Source organism: Gopherus flavomarginatus, chromosome 8 (genome assembly GCF_025201925.1).
Source record: "Gopherus flavomarginatus isolate rGopFla2 chromosome 8, rGopFla2.mat.asm, whole genome shotgun sequence".
Lineage (NCBI taxonomy): Eukaryota > Metazoa > Chordata > Testudines > Testudinidae > Gopherus > Gopherus flavomarginatus.
Window position 1 is genome coordinate 43,206,121 of NC_066624.1, and position 21,533 is coordinate 43,227,653.

Consider the following 21,533-nt stretch of genomic DNA (forward strand, 5'->3'; position numbering starts at 1 on the left):
CATGGCCCCTGCTATAGCAGCATGGATGCCTCCCAGAATTAGAGTCACACTGGGATGGAGCTGAACCCAGCCAGGTGGAGATGTTAGTGATGAGAAGAGAGGGTCTGCCCTCTAATCACCCTAGGGGCACACCTGGGCATATTCCTGCTTCAAGAGGACAGGGTCCCTGCAGCGTGTGCAGGGCATAGCTGAGTTCTGGCCCCCAGCTCTGACTTGTTTGATGTGCTCACCGTACGGTGGCTGGAGCTCTGCTTTAGCCCTGGGTTTTGTGCTGCTGTGTGCACAGATTCTGTGTGGTGAGGGGGCCTGGTGCATTGTGCACATTCTGCCCTTTCACTCACTGTGCGTGCTGAGTCCCCCACCCCTCTGTTTTGCACACTCGGTCCCCCTCACTCAGTTTGCAGCTTAAGAGCACTAGCTCTTGGGCATGATGACAGCTGCAACTGGGTGATGGGCTGCTTCCCCATTGCACTCTGCTTCTCTCGCTGTGGCTTACAGTCATCCGGCTCACCTGGTATTTGCATGTCTGCAGCGCTTGCCATTGGCGAGAGGAGCCAGAGGCGGGCCCCAGGGACACGCCTGGCTCGCTGACTCACTTGCACAAGCCCAAGTTATGCTTCTCCTTTTTGAATGTCACCACTTCCCCATCCTGTTCGGGCAGGATTGCTCAGGGAAGCCCTCACTTCCTGCACAGCTTCTGGGGCTCCAGGGACCGTGCACAGGAGTATGGCTGCGTGCCCTCAGGTACATGGCTGGGAGACGTCGCTAGGCGGGCGGGATTTGCTCCACTGAAACCTTGCTGGGTGTGAAAGGTGCCGTGGGGACAGGCACTGAGGTGGGGACCGGCTGGGAGAGTGGGTGGCCAGCAGGACTTTCTTGGGGGCACTTGGCCAAGTATAGCAAATGTGGCTGGGATCCTTTGCTCATGTGCCCAGCCTGTGGAAGAGCCTGCTATTAACCAGGAAGTGACACAACCCACCCTGCAGCCTCTGGCACTCAGAATATTAGCTTGTGGGTCCTCACCCATCTCCAGCCCTGAGGAAAAACCTGAGAGCAGGCCACCTCCCTGCAGGACAGCCACACACCTGGGTTCACTGTCCTAGTCTCACTCCCTACACCCGGGGTATGGGTATGCTCCCTTCTCCCCGACCAGGCACCTGCCAGCCTTGCTCCCCCACCCCTATGCTCACCTGCGCTCCCCACCACACATGCTGCAGCCTCACTAGCTGGCCTGCACCCTCATTGGCTGGAGCACCCAACCTGCCCCTCCTGTGGGTTAATGTTTGACAATACATTGAGTCAGTCACTGTAATCAGCGCCCCAGGCAGGAGAGCCATTCACCTTGTACTTGGGGGCTGGGGAGTCCCTTCCCCATGCAGTGAGCTGGCTCTGGAGCCAGGTAGAGGATGAACGAGTCTGGCCGAGGCCTGCCTCAGTCTCTCCTCCTCGTGCCGTTGTATGGGAACCGAGCGCTGTGTTGCTGCCCCTCAGAGGGGGCTATATGTACTCAGTTGTTTGGGCCCAGCAGGTCTTGGGTTGGGCCTGCCTGTGCAGGGCCCTGCCATTGTTGTCTAAGGGAGTGGCTTGTTGCAGCTGTTCTTGGCATTGCTAGGGCCCCTTGTTTGTTTGAGGGGCTGCTGAGCACCCTCCCAGCAAACATGGCTGGAGCCTTCACTGACCAACTGCACAGCAGCCCAGCCCAGCACCAGCTGTTCCGGTCCCGGGTACTGGATGCAATTGCTTTCAGAGCTGAGTTTGGGGCTGCACCTACGGTGCCCAGACAGCAAATGTGAAAAATCGGGACAGGCAGTGGGGGGTAATAGAAGCCTATATAAGAAAAAGATCCAAAAATCAGGACTGCCCTATAAAATTGGGACATCTGGTCACCCTAGCTGCACCGGGCCAAGTTTTGAGCCCAGCCTGGAGCTCATGAGCAGCTGGGAGAGTAGGAGCCGACACTCAAGGGCAGAGTGGCTCTGTCTCCAGAGTCATCTTAGCCACAAATCCCTGGATGGGAGCAGCAACAGCAGTTCTGCTGCACACAAACCTTCTCCATCTGATAGCAAGAAGGACTCCCTCCAGCCAGCCCCTGGAAAGGCTCAAACATAACAAAGGCAAGTACCTCCTAGTAGTGGCTTCCAGGCAGTGTCAACATCTTGCAGCCAGCCCCCTACAGCAGCTAGCATCACTCACGCCTTGCTGTGGTTTGAGCAGGGAGAAGGGAGGGGTTCCTGACAGCAGCCTACTGCTGCCAGCACCGATAGGAGCCCTAGCATAGATGGCTCCCCTCCACCCCCATTAACACTGTGTCCCGTGCAGCTCTCCATCCCCCCACCATGATTAACACTCTGCCCCGTTCAGCCCCCCCATTCCCCCACCCCCACTCTGCCTTGTGCAGCCCCCTACTCCCATGGCATTATATAGTGGCATTATGATATTATTATTATTATCTATCTTTTTCCTAATGATTCCCAACATTCTGTTAGCTTGTTTGACTGCTGCTGCACATTGAGTGGATGTTTTCAGAGAACTGTCCACAATGACTCCAAGATCTTTCTTGAGTGATAACAGCTAATTTAGACCCCATCATTTTAGATGTCTTGTTGGGATTGTGTTTTCCAATGTGCATTGCTTTGCATTTATCAGCATTGAATTTCACTTGCCATTTGGTTGCTCAGTCACACAGTTCTTTGAGATCGTTTTGTAGCTCTTCACAGCCTGCTTTGGACTGAAATATCCCAATGCCGTCCTGCTGCGGGAGCTGATTCCCAGCACCAGCCTGCTGGGCTCATCTCTAAACAGGGCTGGCTGCTCCCCAGCCCACTCCTTCACTCTCACTCTGTGACCCTCTCCCCAGGGGGAGGCGCTGTCTGTAATGACTCCACATTCCCCGCAGAGCACAATGGGAACACCCTCCTAGCCAGGCACGGCGTGCTCTTCACACTCCTCGGCCTTGGGTGCTGTCCGCTGCTAACACACAGCAAATGCCTGAAGTGTCCCCATCACAGTTGTACAGTCACCACAATCCTCCTTCCTCCACTCCCCTAATGCTGGCTGTGGAAGGCAGAACACAGGGCTAGTCCCTGCTCAATCCTCGCCATCTGTCCAGGAGCTGGGCTCCAAACTCCTGCCTCTAGGATGGAGACATTGGCTTGGCTCTATTGTTTGGAGGCAGCGGAGGCATTAGCACTGTCTGTCTGAAATCCCACAGCTGTGACGTGAGGCAACGGTCTTGCAGCAGCAAACTCCCAGCTCAACACTGCTCCGAGCCGTGGTGCAGCAGCTGCTAAGGGGAGGAGTGGGAGGAGCGCTCACTTGTGCTCCGCAGAGTAGCTGAGAGCTCATTGCCCTGGGTCTCAGAGCAGCCCCTGCAGGTGTAGCAGCGTGCTGCATCCACAGTGCCATACCGAGTGTACAGCTACTCCAAATCCCCCACCAAATGTGGCCACCAGCACCAGTGTCTTGGCTGAGCTTGCTCACTTGACTGCATGGGGTAGGGGCTTTCTCACAGCCCGGTTCCGAGGTTTGCTGTTGCCCTCAGCGCAGACCACAATATGCAGTCGCTCCCTCTGCGCATGGACCTTTGCAGATGGTATAGCCTAAGCTGTCCATGAGCCCAACCATCCACATCCGCTGCCAATCTAGGCACTCCGCTCTTATGGCAGGGGCCCAGTTCCCAGGGGCACTCCGGCAGCACAAAGCAGCTGGAACGCCAGCAGGTCCAGCCCACTAGGATTTCCCCTGTGTTGTGTGTGAAGTGGCTGCTCCTGTCCACACACACTCACTGTCACCATAACTTGGCCACAAGAGGAGCCAGTCTGTGCTGTTAGGTTGGCCTGCAGCTCCCTAGAGATCTAAGAGTCTGTTACTCTGAAAGCAACCCCCCTTCTAGGCCGTCTCACAAGTCACTCTGTTGTGGGAACACAGTATCCCTCAGAATGGGGTTCCCAGGCCTAGCAGCCTTTCCATGGGGTCCCAGCTCTTAGCCATGCACCTCTGTCCAAACCCCAGTCCTCCCTCCTAGGGGGTCAGAGGTTGCCCTGGGAGCAAGCACCACCCTTAACAATAGCACCATCCTTTTATCTAACCCAGGCCAATCCAGGAGCAGAGCCAGGCCAGGATCTCTAGAAAGGTTACACAGACTCCCTTGCCCCCAGCTAGACACGCGTGGACTCTCTGCCATGCACCAATGCAAATGCCTCCCCTCCCAGGTCAATCCAAGCCAGGTGCTGCTGGGTGTGCTGAGTTCAGGATGGTGGGTCGGTTACACTCCCTCAGCTTCAGGATGAGAGGTTATGAAAGTCCCCGTTTGCCAACCGCTTCCTTCCTGCCCTTGCTCAGGGCATCAGCCTCTTTCACCTCCTGTTCCTGTGTCTCCTCTTTCAACCTTACCCCATCCCACCCAGTCTGCTCCTTGGCATCTTCCCCCAACACACACACACACAGGTCAGAGCTGTGAATCTCCATGTGCCACATGCAGCCCCTGAGCTGGTCCTTCTGCAGGCTCCTTGGCTGCCCAAGCCACCTTTGGGCTGCTTCTGTTCTTGGGCAACCGGGGCTTGCTCAGCCTCCGAACGGCTCTCCCTTGTGCTCAGTCTGGCCCACGGTCCCTGGGAGTAGAAGGGGGCAGTGTAGAGACCAGCTGCCAGTCACGCGCTTGCTGAGGAGTCCCTTATGCCTGGGCTCTCTTGAGTGGGAGGGTGAGACCTGCTACCTCAAAGGCCCCATTATGGTGCCAAAGCAGGCAGGGGCTTTAGGGTAGCAGGCTCACTGAATAGTCTATTGTGCATCCCTTGTAATTCTTCTGGAACCCTAATTGGAATTCTGTTAATCAGTGGTGGCTGGGCCCTCTGCCCCCTGGATGTTCTCTGAGTGTGTGAGAGAGTCACAGAGCACATGCCCAGACTGCCTGCATACGGTGTGTTTACTAATACCTTGACATGCCCCTGCCCCATATGGCCATGCACCAGTGTCCAGACACTCTCACACCTGTCACCGCAGCAGCCGGATGCATCCCTCCCTCCGGCTGCTGTGAAATTTGCCGACTCTGGGGGTGCAGCCTGGCAGGCGAAGCCCCCAAAGTGGAGCCTGAGAGCAATAGAAATAGCTGGGCTGCTGATTTTCAGTGACAGCAGTACACACAGCTCTGTGTTTAGGGGAAAATATCTCCCTTTGTGCGGCTCGCAGCCCAGATGCCGCAGCATTGTGCTAGGCCAGAAAGTCCCAAGGCAGAAGAGCTCAGCACCCGTGGGCAGCCAAGCTGAGCTCTTGTGAAAGTCTGGCTCCAAGTGACCATAAAGAGAAATGAAACAGACCATGCTCCTCTTCTACCACAAAATGCAAACCCGAAACCAGTCCCATCAGTGGGGAAAAACACGTGGCTGCCTGCCCTTTTTTAAAATAGCCTAGCTAGAACTGTGCTCAGAGCAAGGTTCTTCTGACAGCACACACTCTCCCCTGTCCCTTAGAGCCGGTCCTCCTCTACCTTTGTGCTGTCATTCACATCTTGGCTAAGGTTACCACATTTTCCAGATCAAAACCAGGGATGCTTTTGTGGCAACCTTAAGAATCCCCACAACCCTCATCTCGGCACCTTTCCTGCCAAAGGTGAGCTGCTCTGCGGGGCTCTGGCATTGGGTAATATAAACACACAGCACAGGCAGGAACACACAATTTTTTTTTTAAAGTCCTAGTTCCTGGGTTCAGGTGAAACTAAGAATCTCAGCTTGCATTAGAAAGTCAGTTTCTAGTGCTGGTGGTTGCAGAGAAAAGCTGGAAACCGTGACCCAAGAGCAGCCTGAAGCTCACATACCAGAAGGCAAAGAGAAATGTGCAACATTTATTATTTTAAAGACAGGCTCATAAGTTTTGGGGGCCTGATTCTTGATGTTTGATCACTTGAGATTGGTGACACGGCACAGAATACACAGAATATATTAACCTCTGCCCCCAACTTCTCCTTGAAGAGAACCACACATGGCAGATGCCAGTCATGTGATGCAATGCACTCTTGACTGGCGCTCAGAGAGATGGAGTGTCTGTACTGAATAGAACAGAGCAGAGCCCCTAAATTCCCAAGGTTTGTCTACGCTGGCCTTTTCTACCTCTGGTTAAGTGATTTCCAGTTAAGTTGAGGCAGGTAACATGTTGGTAAAGGCTAGTGTGGACACTATTGATGTCTGCGTGTTTCCCTAGGGCTCAGTCCTGGGACTGGAGACTTGATTCTTCCTTCTGAAACCTAAGAAATCAAATGCAAAGAACTGTGTTAAGGCAATATATATATATATTGGATCTTTGAAAAGAGCCAGTTTTCCAATGCTGGAAGCAAAATTGAGTGTGAGAGGAAAAACATTTTCTATTAACTTTTTATTCAATGTTTTATATATATATATATATATATATATATATATATATATATATATATATATATATATATAAAACCAAAGGTAAACTATACATAAATATCTCATAATATATTAATCATTTGCTAACTAACCTTAGCTATATTTGAAACAATTATATCTGTAATATGAAAGGTTAAAATATAAATCAGTTATTTGTATTGGACATGCACAAAATTTGTTTATAAAAATCCAGCTAATTAAAGAAAAAATATTAAATTAAGATAAAAAATAGAAACAATGTTCAGAGGGAGATAGAACTGAGGGGAAAAGGAAGTGGACAGAGAGGAGGGTGAAGCGAAGGGGGTGGCATGCATTTAATAGGGTCATTCAAATACTTCCAGGGAAGCATCCCATGTCTCTGAGAATTTTTCTTGGGTATTTCTGTTACGGTGTATGATGCTTTCCATGGCGGCCCATCTTAGGTCTATGATCCAGTCCTCAACTGTTGGTTGCTTTTTTTATTTCAGTTTTGGTAGAACACCTCTACCCTGATATAATACTGTCCTTGGGACCCAAAAAATCTTACCATGTTATAGGTGAAACCGTGTTATATCGAACTTGCTTTGATCCACTGGAGCGCACAGCCCTGCCCCCATGGGGTGCTGCTTTACTGCGTTATATCCAAATTCATGTTATATAGGGTCACATTATATCAGGGTAGAAGTGTACTAGTCCTTTAGCAATTTTTAGCCAAAGTTTTTCAAATGTATTCAACTTCCCATTATCATCCATTAGATTTAAAATAACAAGTTTAGCTTATAAGGCAATTTTATCTGATAGGAAAAAAATTACTGCAATTAATTTCTGCTCAAAGCATATAGATGCAGGAGCATTCCCAGAACATATGGGTTACGTTAGCACCTGCTGAACCAGCACCAACATTTGCCTGGCTTAGTGGCGCCAGTATTGAACAGTCAGAGATGAGTGCAATGCAGCCTCCATATGATTTTGTGCTGGATTAATCTTAAACAGAGATCCAAGGAATAGGTCAGAGCATTGGCTAAAATTTGTTTCCACTGATTAGGAAAGAACAATTGGCCTCGTTGCTCGTCCCATGTCTTTTTTAGGGAATCTGTGTTTGCTGGCCAAGTGCATACATAGTGTTACCATAGGACTTGGCAATATGGACGATATTTGGAGAAATGAAAGCCATTCAGGTGGCTCAGGGGTAGCATAGGGATGGGGGCCAAACAAATGGGAGATTGCATGGATGTATTGCCATTCCACCTTAGGCTCTAGATTGACTTTTCCATTCATATTGTCAAAGGGAGGGAGAGAGGTATCATTTTCTATAAATTGGCTGATGGCCAAAATCCCTTTTCTAATCCAATCTGGTTGAATGATGGGGTTGCCTGCTAGACAGAGTTTTGAGTTACCCCAATAGAGACTTTGGTGTGTAGAAGGGGGTGATCTTTAACTTCAGCAGCCATCATACACCATGTTTCTGGCTGCTGTAAGTTGGTTGGTAATAGTTGCTCTTTAGGGAATCAGTCATAATCCTAGTGCAGTGCAGTGCACTGGAAAGGGGTTAAGGAGTGACCAAGTCCATTTCCAGCTGGAGCCAGCCGGGGGCTCCACAGCATGAGGGAATGAGGTGCTGTGCTGCTTGGATAAGAATTATTGCCTGATGGTGAAGTGCAAAGTTGGGAAATCTGAACCTACCTTAATTAACAGGGAGCTGTAATCTGTGTAAGGAAATTCTGGGCTTGTTGCCAGCACCCCATGAAGAAGGGCCTGGACCTCGTGTTGATTTTGGTAAAATAAAAGGGAGGAATATGGCTATGGAGGCAGGTCAGAATCACAAGGATCCTGGGCAGGGCATTCATTGTAATGATGTTGGTTTGTCCCCAAAAGGGGAGATGCAGTACTTGCCACCTGCTGAAATCATTTGCTAATTGCATGATTAATGGGGCTAGATTAACCTGGACTATGTTTTAATTTCCTTAGGGAACAGATGCCAAGATAGCTGATGTTTGTCTGTTGCCACCTAAATGTCCCTATAGGTGAGCCATTTCCAACTAAATCCAATGAGATCTTCATTACTTTCAAGTTATCCCAAGTGATCTGGTAGCCAGAGAATTTTCCAGTTATCTATTGTTTTCAGGGTATTTGGAATAGATTGATCCAGATGTCATCTGCATATAGAAGGATTTTTGTCTCCTGAGACACTTATTTGATCCCTTGACATTCCCTAATTAGCACTGCAAGTGATTCCATCCATATCTGGTTCCCTGAAACAGATCAGGGGGTGGGGGGGGGCGGGGATGGATGCTATTTGTTTGGGTACAAGAGCTGGGATTGGAATATAACAACTCTATCCAGGAAATAAAGAATTTCCCCAACCCAAATTTATCCAGGGTAAGCAACAGGAATTGCCATTTCACTCTGTCAGAGGCTTTCTCTGCAAGGAGTGAAATGACTGGGTGGGAATTTCTAGAATGCCGGTGGAATGCCGTAATGTTGATCAAGTGACGTTTGTTACCTAAACCAGGCCTTTTTAAAATAAATCCCACTTGATTGGGGTGAACCACATCATTCATTACTTTTTCAAGTCTCTTAGCCAATACAGGTATTTGTGAAAGCATTTTTTTATAGGTACTGATTAGAGAAATGGATCTGTAGCTATTACACTTTCCCACACGTTACTTTCTTTAAGTAGTGCTAATTAGGGCTCCCCTCACAGAAGACAGCACCATAGCTTTATTTTTATGCATCTTTCTCCATATATAATAGCTTAGGAGTCAGCATTCTTTGAGACTTTTATAGAATTCTGTTGGTAGGACACGAGGGCTGAGGGTCTTGCTCAGACTCATTTCCTCCATGGCCTTAATTATTTCCTCTGATTGCAAGGAAGACGCTAATCTGGCCTACTCTTCTTCTGAGGTTTGTGGGAGTATAACAGTTTTAACACAGGTATTCAGTTCTTCTGGGTCAGGTGATGAATCATTACAGTAAAGAGCCTGGTAGAATTTCAAAAACTGATCACTGATCTTTTTTTGATTGGTAGTAACCTGCCTTGGTGCTGATTTTGAGTCATACTATTTGTGACCTTTGACCTCTTAGTTGTAATCTGTATATGAGAAAGCTCCCTGCTCTCTCCTCGGACTCCCAGTATGTTTGTGTGAGTCTAACAAGAGCAAATTTGGCTTGTGCTGAAGTCGATCTATTTCCTTGCTGCCAAAGGTGAATTGTTTAAGATTTCCTTGGGTGGGGAAGTTTGCACATTCTAAATCCAGGGCTTGAGTTGTTTGGTTAGCCTGGCTAGCCCTCTTCCTGTCAGCTGAGTAGGCAGCGGTCCTGCCCCTAATAAAAGCTGTTAGTGGGTGTGACAATCCAGACTAAGGAATAGCTGTGTCACTCCTATCCCCTAACCTAGAGTGCCATTTACAATGCTTTGCTGCTGAAGCCTCCAACCTGGACTGCTCACAAACAGTCTCCAGCATGTAAGTCACTCCCAGCCATATCTGTGTGTGTGCGGCAGCCAGACAGCCAAACCTTGGCTCTTATCAGCCTGGGTTATACTGCAGGGTGACCCCAACACATCCCCAGTCCCAGATCTTCCCCTCATAAATGTATGTCCTGTACTGCACAGCCTTCTCCTGGACAGTGCAAACATGTTAAGTCCATTATTCCTTTAATGGAATAATATGCACACAACTTGTTACCCAAATGGAGTTACCCAGACACTTCAGCTTGAACACACTGGATTAGACAAAACAGTAAAACAAATTTATTAACTACAAAGAGAGAGATTTCAAGTGACTACAAATAATGAGACATAAAAGCCAGAACTAAATCCATGATATGCCTATAAATCCATGGTACACCTATAAATCCATGGTACGCCCACATCTTGAAGACTGCATGCAGATGTGGTCACCTCATCTCATAAAAAATATACTGGAATTGGAAAAGGTTCAGAAAAAGGCAACAAAAATTATTAGGGTATGGAGCAGCTTCCATGAGGCGAGATTAATAAAACTGGGACTGTTCAGCTTGGAAAAGAGATGACTAAGAGGGGATATGATTGAGGTCTACAAAATCATGACTGGCCTGGAGAAAGTAAATAAGGAAGTTTTATTTACTCCTTCTCATAACACAAGAACTACGGTCACCAAATGAAATTAATAGGCAAAAGGTTTAAAACAAACAAAAGGAAGTATTTCTTCACACAATGCACAGACAACCTGTGGAACTCTGTGCTAGAGGATGTTGTGAAAGCCAAGACTATAACAGGGTTCAAAATAGAACTAGATACATTCATGGAGGATAGGTCCATCAATGGCTATTAGCCAGGAGGGCAGGGACGGTGTCTCTAGGCTCTGTTTGCCAGAAGCTGGGAATGAGCAACAGGGAATGGATCACTTCATGATAACCTGTTCTGTTCATTCCCTCTGGGTCACCTGGGATTGGCCACTGTTGGAAGACAGGATACTGAGCTACATAGACCTTTGGTCTGACCCAGTATGGCTGTTCTTATGGTCTTAAATGGTTACAAGAAAAATAAAAATAAAACACTTACTCATGCCTAACTTAACAAACTACATGAAATTCAAAGCAAAGGTTTCTCACCACATGCTTTCAACAGTCTTACTGATCAAACTCTGTAGGTCAGGACCCTTCCCCCAGAGTCCAACAGCTGCTTTCTTTGTGTCTTCAGGTGCAGGGAATGCAGTAGGAGGGGAGAGAAAGAGGGGTGCCTTGGGGTGTTTGTCCCTCCTTTTTATAGTTTCAGTCCCCCTCTTGAAAAACATTTCCAGATGAGATCCAGGAGACAAGGAATGTATGTGGAAGGATGTTCCCTGCTGTTTCTTCTTCACCTGTTTGAGCTGCCTTTGTCTTCCCTTCCTGCTTGAAGACTCTGCTTACTGCATAAATGCAAATTAAGGCAAGCACACCTTCCTTTCTTTAGGGTAGACTTGTTTGCCGACTTGTGTTTGGGCAAGGCTGTGAGGATTGGAACATGTGTTGATAACATCATGCAAGGAAATCTTATAACTTCACATACAATGTTGCCACATATGTTTTACCAGGACAATATATCCAGCAAATTATCAGTTTTCAAATGATACCTTACAAGGCATACTTGGTACAAAGATTATTACAATAGTGTGCAGGATGTGAATACAGGGGTGTTCCATCACACACAAATGTTTATCTTTCAAATGAAAGGAGTTCAGTCTCCATCTTTTACAAGTCCAATTTGTCTTGGGAGTGGAAAAATTTAGTATAATTGGTGCATGATCAGAAACCACGATAGACTTGATTTCATTATTAAGTACTGAGTCCACCAGATTCATAGAAATCAGGAAGAAATCTATTAATGAATATGTGGAATGTAGGAAGGAAAACCAGTAAAAGCCTTTGTTGCAGGGTTCTGCAACAGCTATACGTTTTTAAACCCTAATTCTTGCATAATATATCTTGTATGTTTCTAGTATGGGATTGTGTATGCTAGAGTCTGCCTTACTTGTCTAAAAATGGTCCAACATCTTATTAAAATCTCCTGCTATGATGAGTGATTCTAGTGGGATATTAACTAATTTGGCAAAAACTTGTTTTAAAATATTTGGATCCTCTTTATTGGGTCCTTCTATATTAATCAGGGTATACACAGAGTCAGATATCTTAGCTCTTATCAGCAAAAATCTACCTTCTTCATCTTTATTTACATATAGAATTTGTACAATGAGTCTTTTGTGAAACATATTGCCACACCTTGGCTGCAGAGGAGAAATTGTTGAACTCTGCTACTCCCATCCACTTGCTCCTAAATTTCTCTGCCTTCCAGTCCTTAAAGTGGATTTCTCGGAGGGTGATAATATCTGCTTTCAGTGTCTTTAGGTGGGTGATAATTCTTTTTCTTTTTATCAGGTGATTCACCCCTTCGATGGTCCAGGAAACACAATTTATAATATTAGCCATAAGGAGTGTTTAGGTCAAATATTTCTTTCTCAAGTGCCATTGTTAGCTCCATGTCTAGGCATGGTATATCTGGGTTCCCTCTCTCCATCCCAGGGACATGAGGGAGAGGGGAAAAGGGCGAGGTACGGAAGACCAGGAAAGGTAAAAGATTAGGTGTGATGTGGGAAACAGACAGGAAAAAGAAACCAAGTGGTCAAAACTGACCAAGGAGCACTAAAAATACATGATTCATGTCAAAATGTAAATAGGACCTAAGTCCAGGAGGTTTACCAAGGTTGGCCTTGTCACGCAAATGTGAGGGGAAATATTAGACAAAACAATATGAATTATAATTAGGAATTGTATAAAACAATTTTTAGATGCCCCAAAAGATCACAATTTTGCTATCACATAAAGCCTCTTCCATTAAAAAAGTCCTCATTAAGAAAGTAAGTGAAAGCAACAATAACAAATACAAATAAAATCCAAGAAATGGAAAAATGAGGACTCTGATATTAATGAGTACAAATCAGCAGTTAGGAAATGCAGACAGTTGACAAAGAAAGCCAAAGGAATCAATGAAAAATCTACAGCCAGTGGGTTGAAGGACAATAAGAATTTCTGGAATCCATCAGGAACAAAAGAAACCTAAGAAATGCTACAGAACTGGTACTGGACAAGGTCATTAAAATCATCACTAATGATGCAGAAAAGGCAGAAGAGTTCAACAAATAGTTCTGTCTATAGAAAGAAGCAAGATGATGTACACCTTACAGTGACAACGAAATACTTTCCATTCCAATTGCAACTAGGCAGGATGTTAAACAGCAACTACTGAACTTAAAACATATTTTAATCTGCAGGATCAGATAGCTTACACGCAAGAGTTTTAAAAGAATTGGCAAAGGAGCATCTGATACATCGATAGTGATATTTAACAATTCTTGGAATATTGGTAAGTGCCAGAGGACTGGAACAAAGTTAATGTCATGCCTGTATGTAAACAGGGTAAATGGAATAATCTGGGTAACTACAGATGAGTTAGCCTGACATTGATGCTGATCCATAAGTATCTAAATATGGAGGAGATCTCAGAAAGCAGAAGACTCTTTAATGTAGCAGACAAAGGCAAAATAAGATCCAGTGGCTGCAAACTGACGTTAGTCAGATTCAGACTAGAATGGGGCACAGCAAATGTTTAACAATAAGAGTAATCAACCACTGGAAAAACTCATCTAAAGATGTGGTAGATCTTCCATCACTTGAAGTCTTGTCATCAAGCCTGAGTGTCTCTTTCTGAAAGCTCTGCTCTAGTTCAACCCAAAGTGAGGGGCTTGTTGCAGAATCCCTTGGTGTACTTCTCTAGCCTGTGATAGACAAGTCCGACTAGATGATCATAATGGGCCCTTCTGGCCTTAAAATCTCTAGGTGAATTCCTGACCTTTTGGAAGTCTATGTGGGGTTTCCATTGACTTCAATGAGGCCAGGATCTCACACTATGAGATTTAAGGTTGTACAGCTGGGTGCTCAGAAATCAAGAGATAGCAAAGTTAAGGTTGAACACACAACCTTACTCTGTGTACGCAAGATAGTACAGTCTGTAATTACAGGGGCACAGATTATTTTAGATGCACACTTTTCTACTGCCTTAGATGCACATCTCACATATCTCAGGTACAGACAATGGCAAAGTTAATTTGGCGTTGGTCAATGTATTCTCTGAGAAGGGAGGTTTCTCCCAGGCTGGGGAAGGGGTTTGACACCCAGACTGGAAGAGCTGTTCCCATAGCAGGGAGGATTCTTGGGGTGCGAGGGTGCCCCATGCAGAGATCTCACTGCTGTGTTACATTCAGGACTCAGTGGATGGAAGAGCCACATGTTTCTGTGAGAAACAGCCATGTGTTGTGTCCCTCCCAGCCCATCTACGACTGACAATCTGTAAAGTTACCATGGCCCTACGCATGCCACATGTTCTGGGCTGAGATCTGCTGGGAGTTCTCCCAGCTGAGAGACAGTCTGGCCCCCCAAATGGGGATTTCATTGCACAGGCCCTCCTCTCCCACACAAGAAGTGGAGCTTGCACAACACATGCTGTGCAGGAGAAAAGGGCTGTGGCTGAGCCTCTTTCTGAGCCTCTTCCTGCCTGGTCTGCACAGCCCTGTCTGAAAGCTCCCAAACAGGAACACAGTGCACCATTGTAAGGAGTTTGCCATCGTGTGTGCGGTCAGCAGGGCAGACGTCCCACAGCTGAGTCATAGGTGAGTGCTGTGAGCTGGAGGCCAGCCACAGAACTTCATACATGGTCATACCCACCACTGACAGAAGCCCAGAGAGCTTTGACTTCTATTAAATGGAGCCAAACGCCAAGCTTGGGCCCTACCAGCATGGCTGAGGCCTGTCTGGCAGGCAGGCCCTGCCGTTGTCTCTCGGGTCTGCGCATTGGATGCCCTGGTGATTTCTGTTGCACGGAGTGCAGGCAGCAGAGTGCTGGGGGCAGTGCCAGGTTGCCCTAAACACTCTTACAGCACAGACTTGGGGACTGCACTTACATTTCCAACAGGAGAGGAACCCTGCAATGCCAGCCTGCACTGCACAGCGTCAGCTCTCCTCCCGGGCTCCTCTCAGCCATAGTGTTGGAGCTGTGGGGCACAGATCCCGCAAGGAAAAGCAGGCTGGAAAATCAGGAATCTATTAAAAATAAAGACAAGTATCATTGGACAGTGGTGTGTGCAGGGGCCTCAGGGCTTGTGCAGGGGGCTCAAGGTGTGTGCACCACAAGGGCTGAGCAGGGGGCTCAGGGTGCGTGCACCACGAGGGCTGAGCAGGGGGCAGTAGCAGTGTTTTTATGTAATACTAGTGTATAATATGCAACAGGTGTGTGTGCAAGAGACTCCTAAGAGAAGCATGTGGGCATCATAGGGAGTGAGTGCTCCAGACAGCTGGGCCTGGGGCTCTTTAGGCTTTGTGAATTTCCTAAGGGGACAAAGCTCAGCATGTCACAGCTGAAGGCCTCTGGAGGGAGCATGCTGTGAGTACTGGCTTACCTGCTTACACAGGTGTGCTTGGTGTCATGATGTGGACTGGTTACAGACATTCCACCCCAGAGAGAGAAGTAAAGGCATGTTCTCTTTAAGAAACTTGAATAGACTACCTACTCTGGCTGTTCTCTGCTCAGGTATGACACATAGTGCCACAGTTAAACATACCCTTCCATCTTCCCCTTTAAGTTCTACATCCCCACCGTTTTCAAAATTTACACTCTCTTGCTGACTTTGAAGTTCAGGAGGTATTAGTCTAAGTGTCTGAATCATACGGGTTTTCTAATGACAAGACCTGAACGAATAACAAAGTGGTCCCCTGTCCATTAGTTGTAATGACTGGTTCTGGTCGATTCGGAATCTTTGAGTCTTCTTTTTCTTGTTCTGTACCCGCCATCGGTAGCATTTGCTCTGTTGATGGTTCTTTAGGAGGAACAAACTGTAGATGTCAGCGGTTTCTGTTGAACTCTTCACTGTTGGTCTCAATCACACATAATCTGAGTGATTATTTTTCTTTATGACAGCTGGACTTGTCCGTCCTTTTTCTCCTTCTAGTTTGACACGAACATGGTCACCAGGTTCTAGACTTGGCAGGTTGCTGAGTGATGTGTTGTAAAAGTGTTCAGAAACTCTTGTTGCCCTTTTAGCTGACGCGGCTACTCTCTTCATGTCTGGGCACTTTGCAGCTAGGTCTTTTTCCGAAGTCAGTGCCATAGTTCTGAGTTGTTGCCCCAGTAGGAGTTGTGCTGGACTATATCCAGTAGCTGATATCAGAAGAGCAAGGAATGGATCGTCCTGCAGAAGGATTTTCTTGGCAGTCTGTACAGCTCTCTCAGCCGCTCCATTCACTTGCGGGTAATGTGGGCTGCTAGTAACACAATCAAAATGACATTTCATTTGGAATGACAAATTCTGCTGCAGTGAATTGTGCTCCATTGACTGTCACTAGTTGTTCTGGAATACTGAAGTGAGTAAAAGTACGCTTCAGTTTTTTGATACCATTGCAACACATTTTGTATTTCAAGTACATTATTTCTACATAGCTGGAAAAATAGTCCACTCTATGGTTCAGCATTGTCTCCTAAGGTTATTTGTACTGGACCTAATTTCAGAAGTCCAATATCATCAAATATTGAAGAACTCCGTTGAGTTCTTCATCTTGGTTGCCATGCTGTGGCTGAGAAGGTTGTTGGTCTTTGATTCTTTGATCACATGCACTCTGTATGCAAAGCTTTCATCTTGTAAGTTGTTTCTGTGGTGAACTGGCCCATGCAGTTCAGAATATCTCCAGGGCTAGTCAGAGCTGTGTCAGGTGACTTCAGTTTTTGGAGGAGTTGAAGGTGATTAGAAGTCCATTCTCAGATGACTGTGACATGCGCTCCTGATTCAATTTTAAAGTCAATAATCTTGCCATGAATATTTAGTTTCACTCTCCAGGTAGGCTCTGTTCATCACACACGATAGAGCCCAGGAACAATATCTCCTTGACTGGCTGTAATATGAATCAACTCCCTGACTCCCTTAGTATGGGGAACAACTGCAGAATGTCCATATTTTATGCATTTATGATATTTTGCACCTTTGGCTAGACATACATCTCTTGGGCTATGAATTTTCTCATACTTTGTGCATTTAGTCTGAAAGTCTTTGTAGTTAGCCTGGAATTTGTGCCTCCTTGCCTCAGGGGTTGTATGATAATGACTTCTAGCACTTCTAGCTGCTTGTATTTGCTGCTTCTAAGCTAGTTTCTGGTTTGTCAAGTTTGTTTTGCTGCCACAAGTTCGTAGTTTGCTTTGCTATTTGAATAGCTGTGTGTCTGTTTTTAATTGTAATGTCTGTTTTTAATTGTAACTTCTATGACCAACTATCATCTGTAAAGCCAATAACCAATCTGTCTTTAATATTTTCATATTATACAGGCCCCAAATCACAGTTTTCAGCCAATGCATGTGAAGCTCTGATAAAAGATTCAAGAGATTCCCCAGTTGTGGAATTCTGTGGTGAAAATGTGCCCTTTTATAAACCACATTTCTCTGAGGCGCAAGGTGTGCATCGGACATAACCAGAACCCTTTCCCAGTCATCTTCGTGACTGTCTTTGGTAAAGGTAAATGCTCTGCCAGCTCCCCTGTAACATACTTTACTGAGCATACCTGGATGTCTCCAGTGTTCTTGTGGAGTTTGGTTTCAATGTGAAATCTTGCAAAATGCTGCTTCCAGTCTGTCCATTGTGGAGGTCTGTCGAAGCTGAAGTTCCCTGAAGTTGAAGTTCTCTGGCCTGTTGGTGAGCAGCCTTTGTTCTGCTTTCGTTCTGTTTCTGTTTTCTGGTAGTGGCTAGGCTGCCTTTACCTTTGATGCATGTCATGTATCAGATAGTGACTGGTTACAGAGCTTCCACCCCAGAAAGATATTTGAAGATGTACTCTCTTTAAGAGACTTAATGCACTGCCAGCTAGGGCGGTTCTGTGCTCAGATAAGGTATACGATACACTTCCAGGTGTCCAAATAGTCTGGGGACACTGATTTTATTTGGTTAATTGGGAGTTCTGCTAATCAAGAGATCAAGAGCCACTTGGCCATAGGGTGGCCTTTCCCGCATTCCTGGCTAGGAGTCTCTGCTCTACCCTGCTCATTCATTCCTGTGACAGCAGGACTGCAGAGGACTCCCTCCCTGCAGAGCCAGTGGCACCCGATCCCTGCCAGCACAAGGTGAAATGGGAAGTTGTGCTTCTGGTGGGGCAGAGGAAAGACCCCTGGCCAGGACGCTGCTCTGCCCATCAGGACTACAGGCTTCCCTGCACCTTGTACCTGCAGGGATCCGGTGTCACCCATCCTGCAGCAGCACAGGAAACCTCTGCAGCTCTGCTGTTACACAGCTCTGCTCACTCACTCCCATAACAGCAGGGCTGCAGAGGGCTCCCTGTGCTGCTGGAGGAGCCATTGAGCAGCAGGGTGGTCTCCCCCTGGCTGGGGGCTTGTCCTTCTCCTCCTCCTTGCAGTTCTAGCTGGGGTCTCTGCTCTGTTACCTGAACCTCTGCATTAGCCAAATCCCTTCCTTGTTCCCTCCCCGCCATGAAATGCATGCTGCAGAGGACATATATCATGTGTCTCCCTTCCTTGCCCTCACCCCCGCATGAGATCCACACTGCAGATAGGGCTGCCAACTTTCTAATTGCACAAAACTTGCCCCATCCTCTGCCCTGCCCCTTCTGAGGCCCCACCTCCACTCACACTCTCCCACCCTCACTCACTTTCACTGGGCTGGGGCAGGGGGTTGGAGTGTAGGAGGGGGTGAGGTCTCCAGCTGGGAGTGTGGGCTCTGGGTTGGGGCCAGAAATGAGGGGTTCAGGGTGCAGGAGGGGATGAAGGCTCCAGGCTGGGTCTTGGTTTGAAGGGTTGGGGGTGCAGAAGGGGGCTCTGGGCTGGGGCCAAGGGGTTTGGAGTAGGGGAGTGGGTTCAGGGGGTTGGAGTGTGGGAGGGGGTGTGGGGTGCAGGCTCTGGGAGGAAGTTTGGGTGTGCAAGGGGACTCAGGGCTGGGGCAGGGGGTCTGGGGGGCAGAGGGGGTGTGGGCTCTGGGAGGGAGTTAGGGCGTGGGAGGGGGTTCCAACCTGGGGCAGGAGGGTCAGGGTGCAGGTTGGAGTGCAGGGTCTGGGAGAGAGTTAAGGTGCGGGAGGGGGTTCTGACCTGGGGCAGGAGGGTCAGGGTGCAGGTTGGAATGTGGAGTCTGGGAGGGAGTTAGGGTGCGGGAGGGGGTTCCAACATGGGGCAGGGGATTCGGGGTGCAGACTCCGGTTGGACGATGCTTACCTCAGGCAGCTCCCAGTCAGTGGCCCCACAGGGCTAAGACAGGCTCCCTGCTTGCCCTGGCTCCGCACCACTCCTGGAAGTGGCCGGCATGTCCGGCCCCTAAGTGGAAGCACCTCCCCCCCCCCCCGCAGCTCCCATTGGCCGCGATTCCCGGACATGCCAGCTGCTGCCAGGAGCCGCCTCAGCCCCACTGCGCGGCCAACCAGACTTTTAGCAGTTCAGTTAGTGGTGCTGGCATTCTGACTGAAAACCAGACACCTGGCAACCCTAGCTGCAGAGGGTATGCTTTGCATGTCTCCCTTCCTTGCACCTCTCCTCTAGGGTTGCCAACTTTCTAATTGCACAAAACCGAATGCTCTTGCCCCACAGCCCTGCCTCACCCCTTCTCTGAGGCCTTGTGCCCTCTCGCTCCATTCCCCTCCCTCTGTCGCGTGCTCTCACGCACCCTCACTCACTTTCACCGGGCTGGGGAAGAGGGTTGGGGTGCAGGATGGGGGGTGAGGGCTCTGGGGTCAGGCAGGGGATGATGGGTTTGGGTGCGTGAGAAGGCTCTGAGCTGGGGCAGGGGGTTGTGGTTGGCAGGTATGGGCTCTGGGCTGGGGGTTTGGGCTCCGAATGGGTCCAGAAATGAGGGGTTCAGGGTGTGGGAGAGGTCTCTGGGCTGGGGTCGAGGGGTTTGGAATGCGGGAGGGCTCCAGCTTGGGGTGTGGACTTTGGGGTGGGGCCAGGTATGAGGGGTTTGGAGTGAAGGAGGGGGCTCCAGGCTGGGGCAGTGAGTTGGAGTGTGGGGGTGTGTGTGTGAGGTCTGTGGCTGGGGGGGGCTCTGGGGTGGAGCTGGTTATGAGGGGTTTGGGGTGCAGGAGGGGGCAAGAGAGGGGATTGGGGTGTGAGAGAGGATTCAGGGTGCAGGGTCCCAGGGGCACTTACCACATCTCCAGGAAAGCAGCCACCAGGTCCCTGCAGCCCCTAGAAGCATGAGTGGCCAGGGAGGCTCTGCGTGCTGCCCCCACCCCAAGGGCTGGCTCTGCAGTTCTCATTGGCCAGGAACAGCGACCAATGGGAGCTGTGAGGTTGGCCAGGGAGGCTCCGTGCACTGCCCTTGCACCCGCAGGTGCCGCCCCTGCAGCTCCCATTGGTTGTGGTTCCCTGCCAATGGAAGCTGTGGATCCAGCCCTCAGGGCAGGGGCAGCACACAGGGCTACCCTGGTTGACTATGCGTCTAGGGGCTGCAGGTGGCACGTATTGCTGTCTTACATGCCTCGCATGCTGCAGGACAGACGGGATATGGATAATGCAAAGGTCCTAAGAAGAGGGTTTCAGATACACGGCACTATACCGTATCATGCACAGTGCTACCTAGTGGCTAACCATTCTAATAGTTCAACATTCCATTCCACTCGAGGCCCAGCGCCCGGCCCTCAGATGCTGTGCCTGCATTGCAGCTGGCATGGTTGTGCTGATCTGTAAAGCCTCGGTACTTGGCAGAGGTGCACAAAACTGCTTTTTTTTCTACTCTATGGAGTCCGGATGCGTTTTGCTATTTGTCCTGCTGTGTTGTGTTTGTCAGGGATTTGCCTCAGAGCTGCAGCAGGGGGTAGGGTCTGCCCCCAGTCGCCTCCTTTTGCATGAGATGGTTGTTAGCTCAGCTGTCCCCTCCAGCTTTGAGCTGTCTCTGCAGGAAGCTGTGAGGTGACACGTTTGCTGGATTTTGGTTTCAGTTTCCTATTGAATCTATTTTGAGGCTGACGTTTCTATTTGTGCCTGGGAGCAGAGAGTACAAACATGCAAATGCAGAACACAAAGCACTCTGCTCAGCCACCGCAGTCTGGGCAGCCTCTCCTAGCACAACCTCCCCGCACACTGCAGGCCTGCAGGCAATGCAATAGCGCACAACCTCGACTGCATGGAACAGACATGGGAATAGCTGCACTCAGCAGCAACAGCAGCTTTATTGAATCTATGCACTTAGGAACAAGGCTCCCTGCTCTCATTGCCAAGAGATACTAATACCGTGCTCTGACACAGAACTTTTCATCTGTAGATCTCAAAGCAATTTACAAAGCAGGCCTACAATAAATTTGTTAGTCTCTAAGGTGCCACAGGGACTCCTATTCTTAAAGCAAGTCAGCATCCTTATCCCCATTTTACAGATGGGAAAACTGAGGCACAGAGGGGTGCAGTAACATGCCAAGATCACCCAACAGGCTGGTGGTAGAGCTGGTATTAGAATTCAGCTGTCTCGCCTACTCGTTTGGTGCCTTATCCACTAGGCCACACTGCTTCCCTTGTGTTATAACAGGGTGCCAGCCTGGCTGTTGCTAAGGCTGAGCATGGCTTCCTGTTTAAAGGTGGGCTCTACGTGCTCTAAAATCCACATGCTG

At 48.5% G+C, this 21,533-nt stretch overlaps 1 protein-coding gene across 4 annotated transcripts in view; it reads left to right on the plus strand.

The window, feature by feature from the left end:
* The first annotated feature begins 612 nt into the window (after positions 1-612).
* The window catches only part of ELF4 (E74 like ETS transcription factor 4), a 42,390-nt gene continuing 21,469 nt past the window's right edge, over positions 613-21,533 (plus strand). For 2 of the 4 annotated variants that reach the window (XM_050964214.1, XM_050964213.1), the window contains exon 1: positions 649-744. Coding sequence is in view for 1 of the 4 variants with exons in the window: in XM_050964211.1 (XP_050820168.1) it covers positions 631-744 (114 nt within the window). In the remaining 3 variants the exon portion in view is untranslated. Of the gene's footprint in view, positions 745-17,265; positions 17,630-21,533 lie in introns of all 4 variants that reach the window. The other 2 variants (XM_050964212.1, XM_050964211.1) reach the window with 2 other exon arrangements.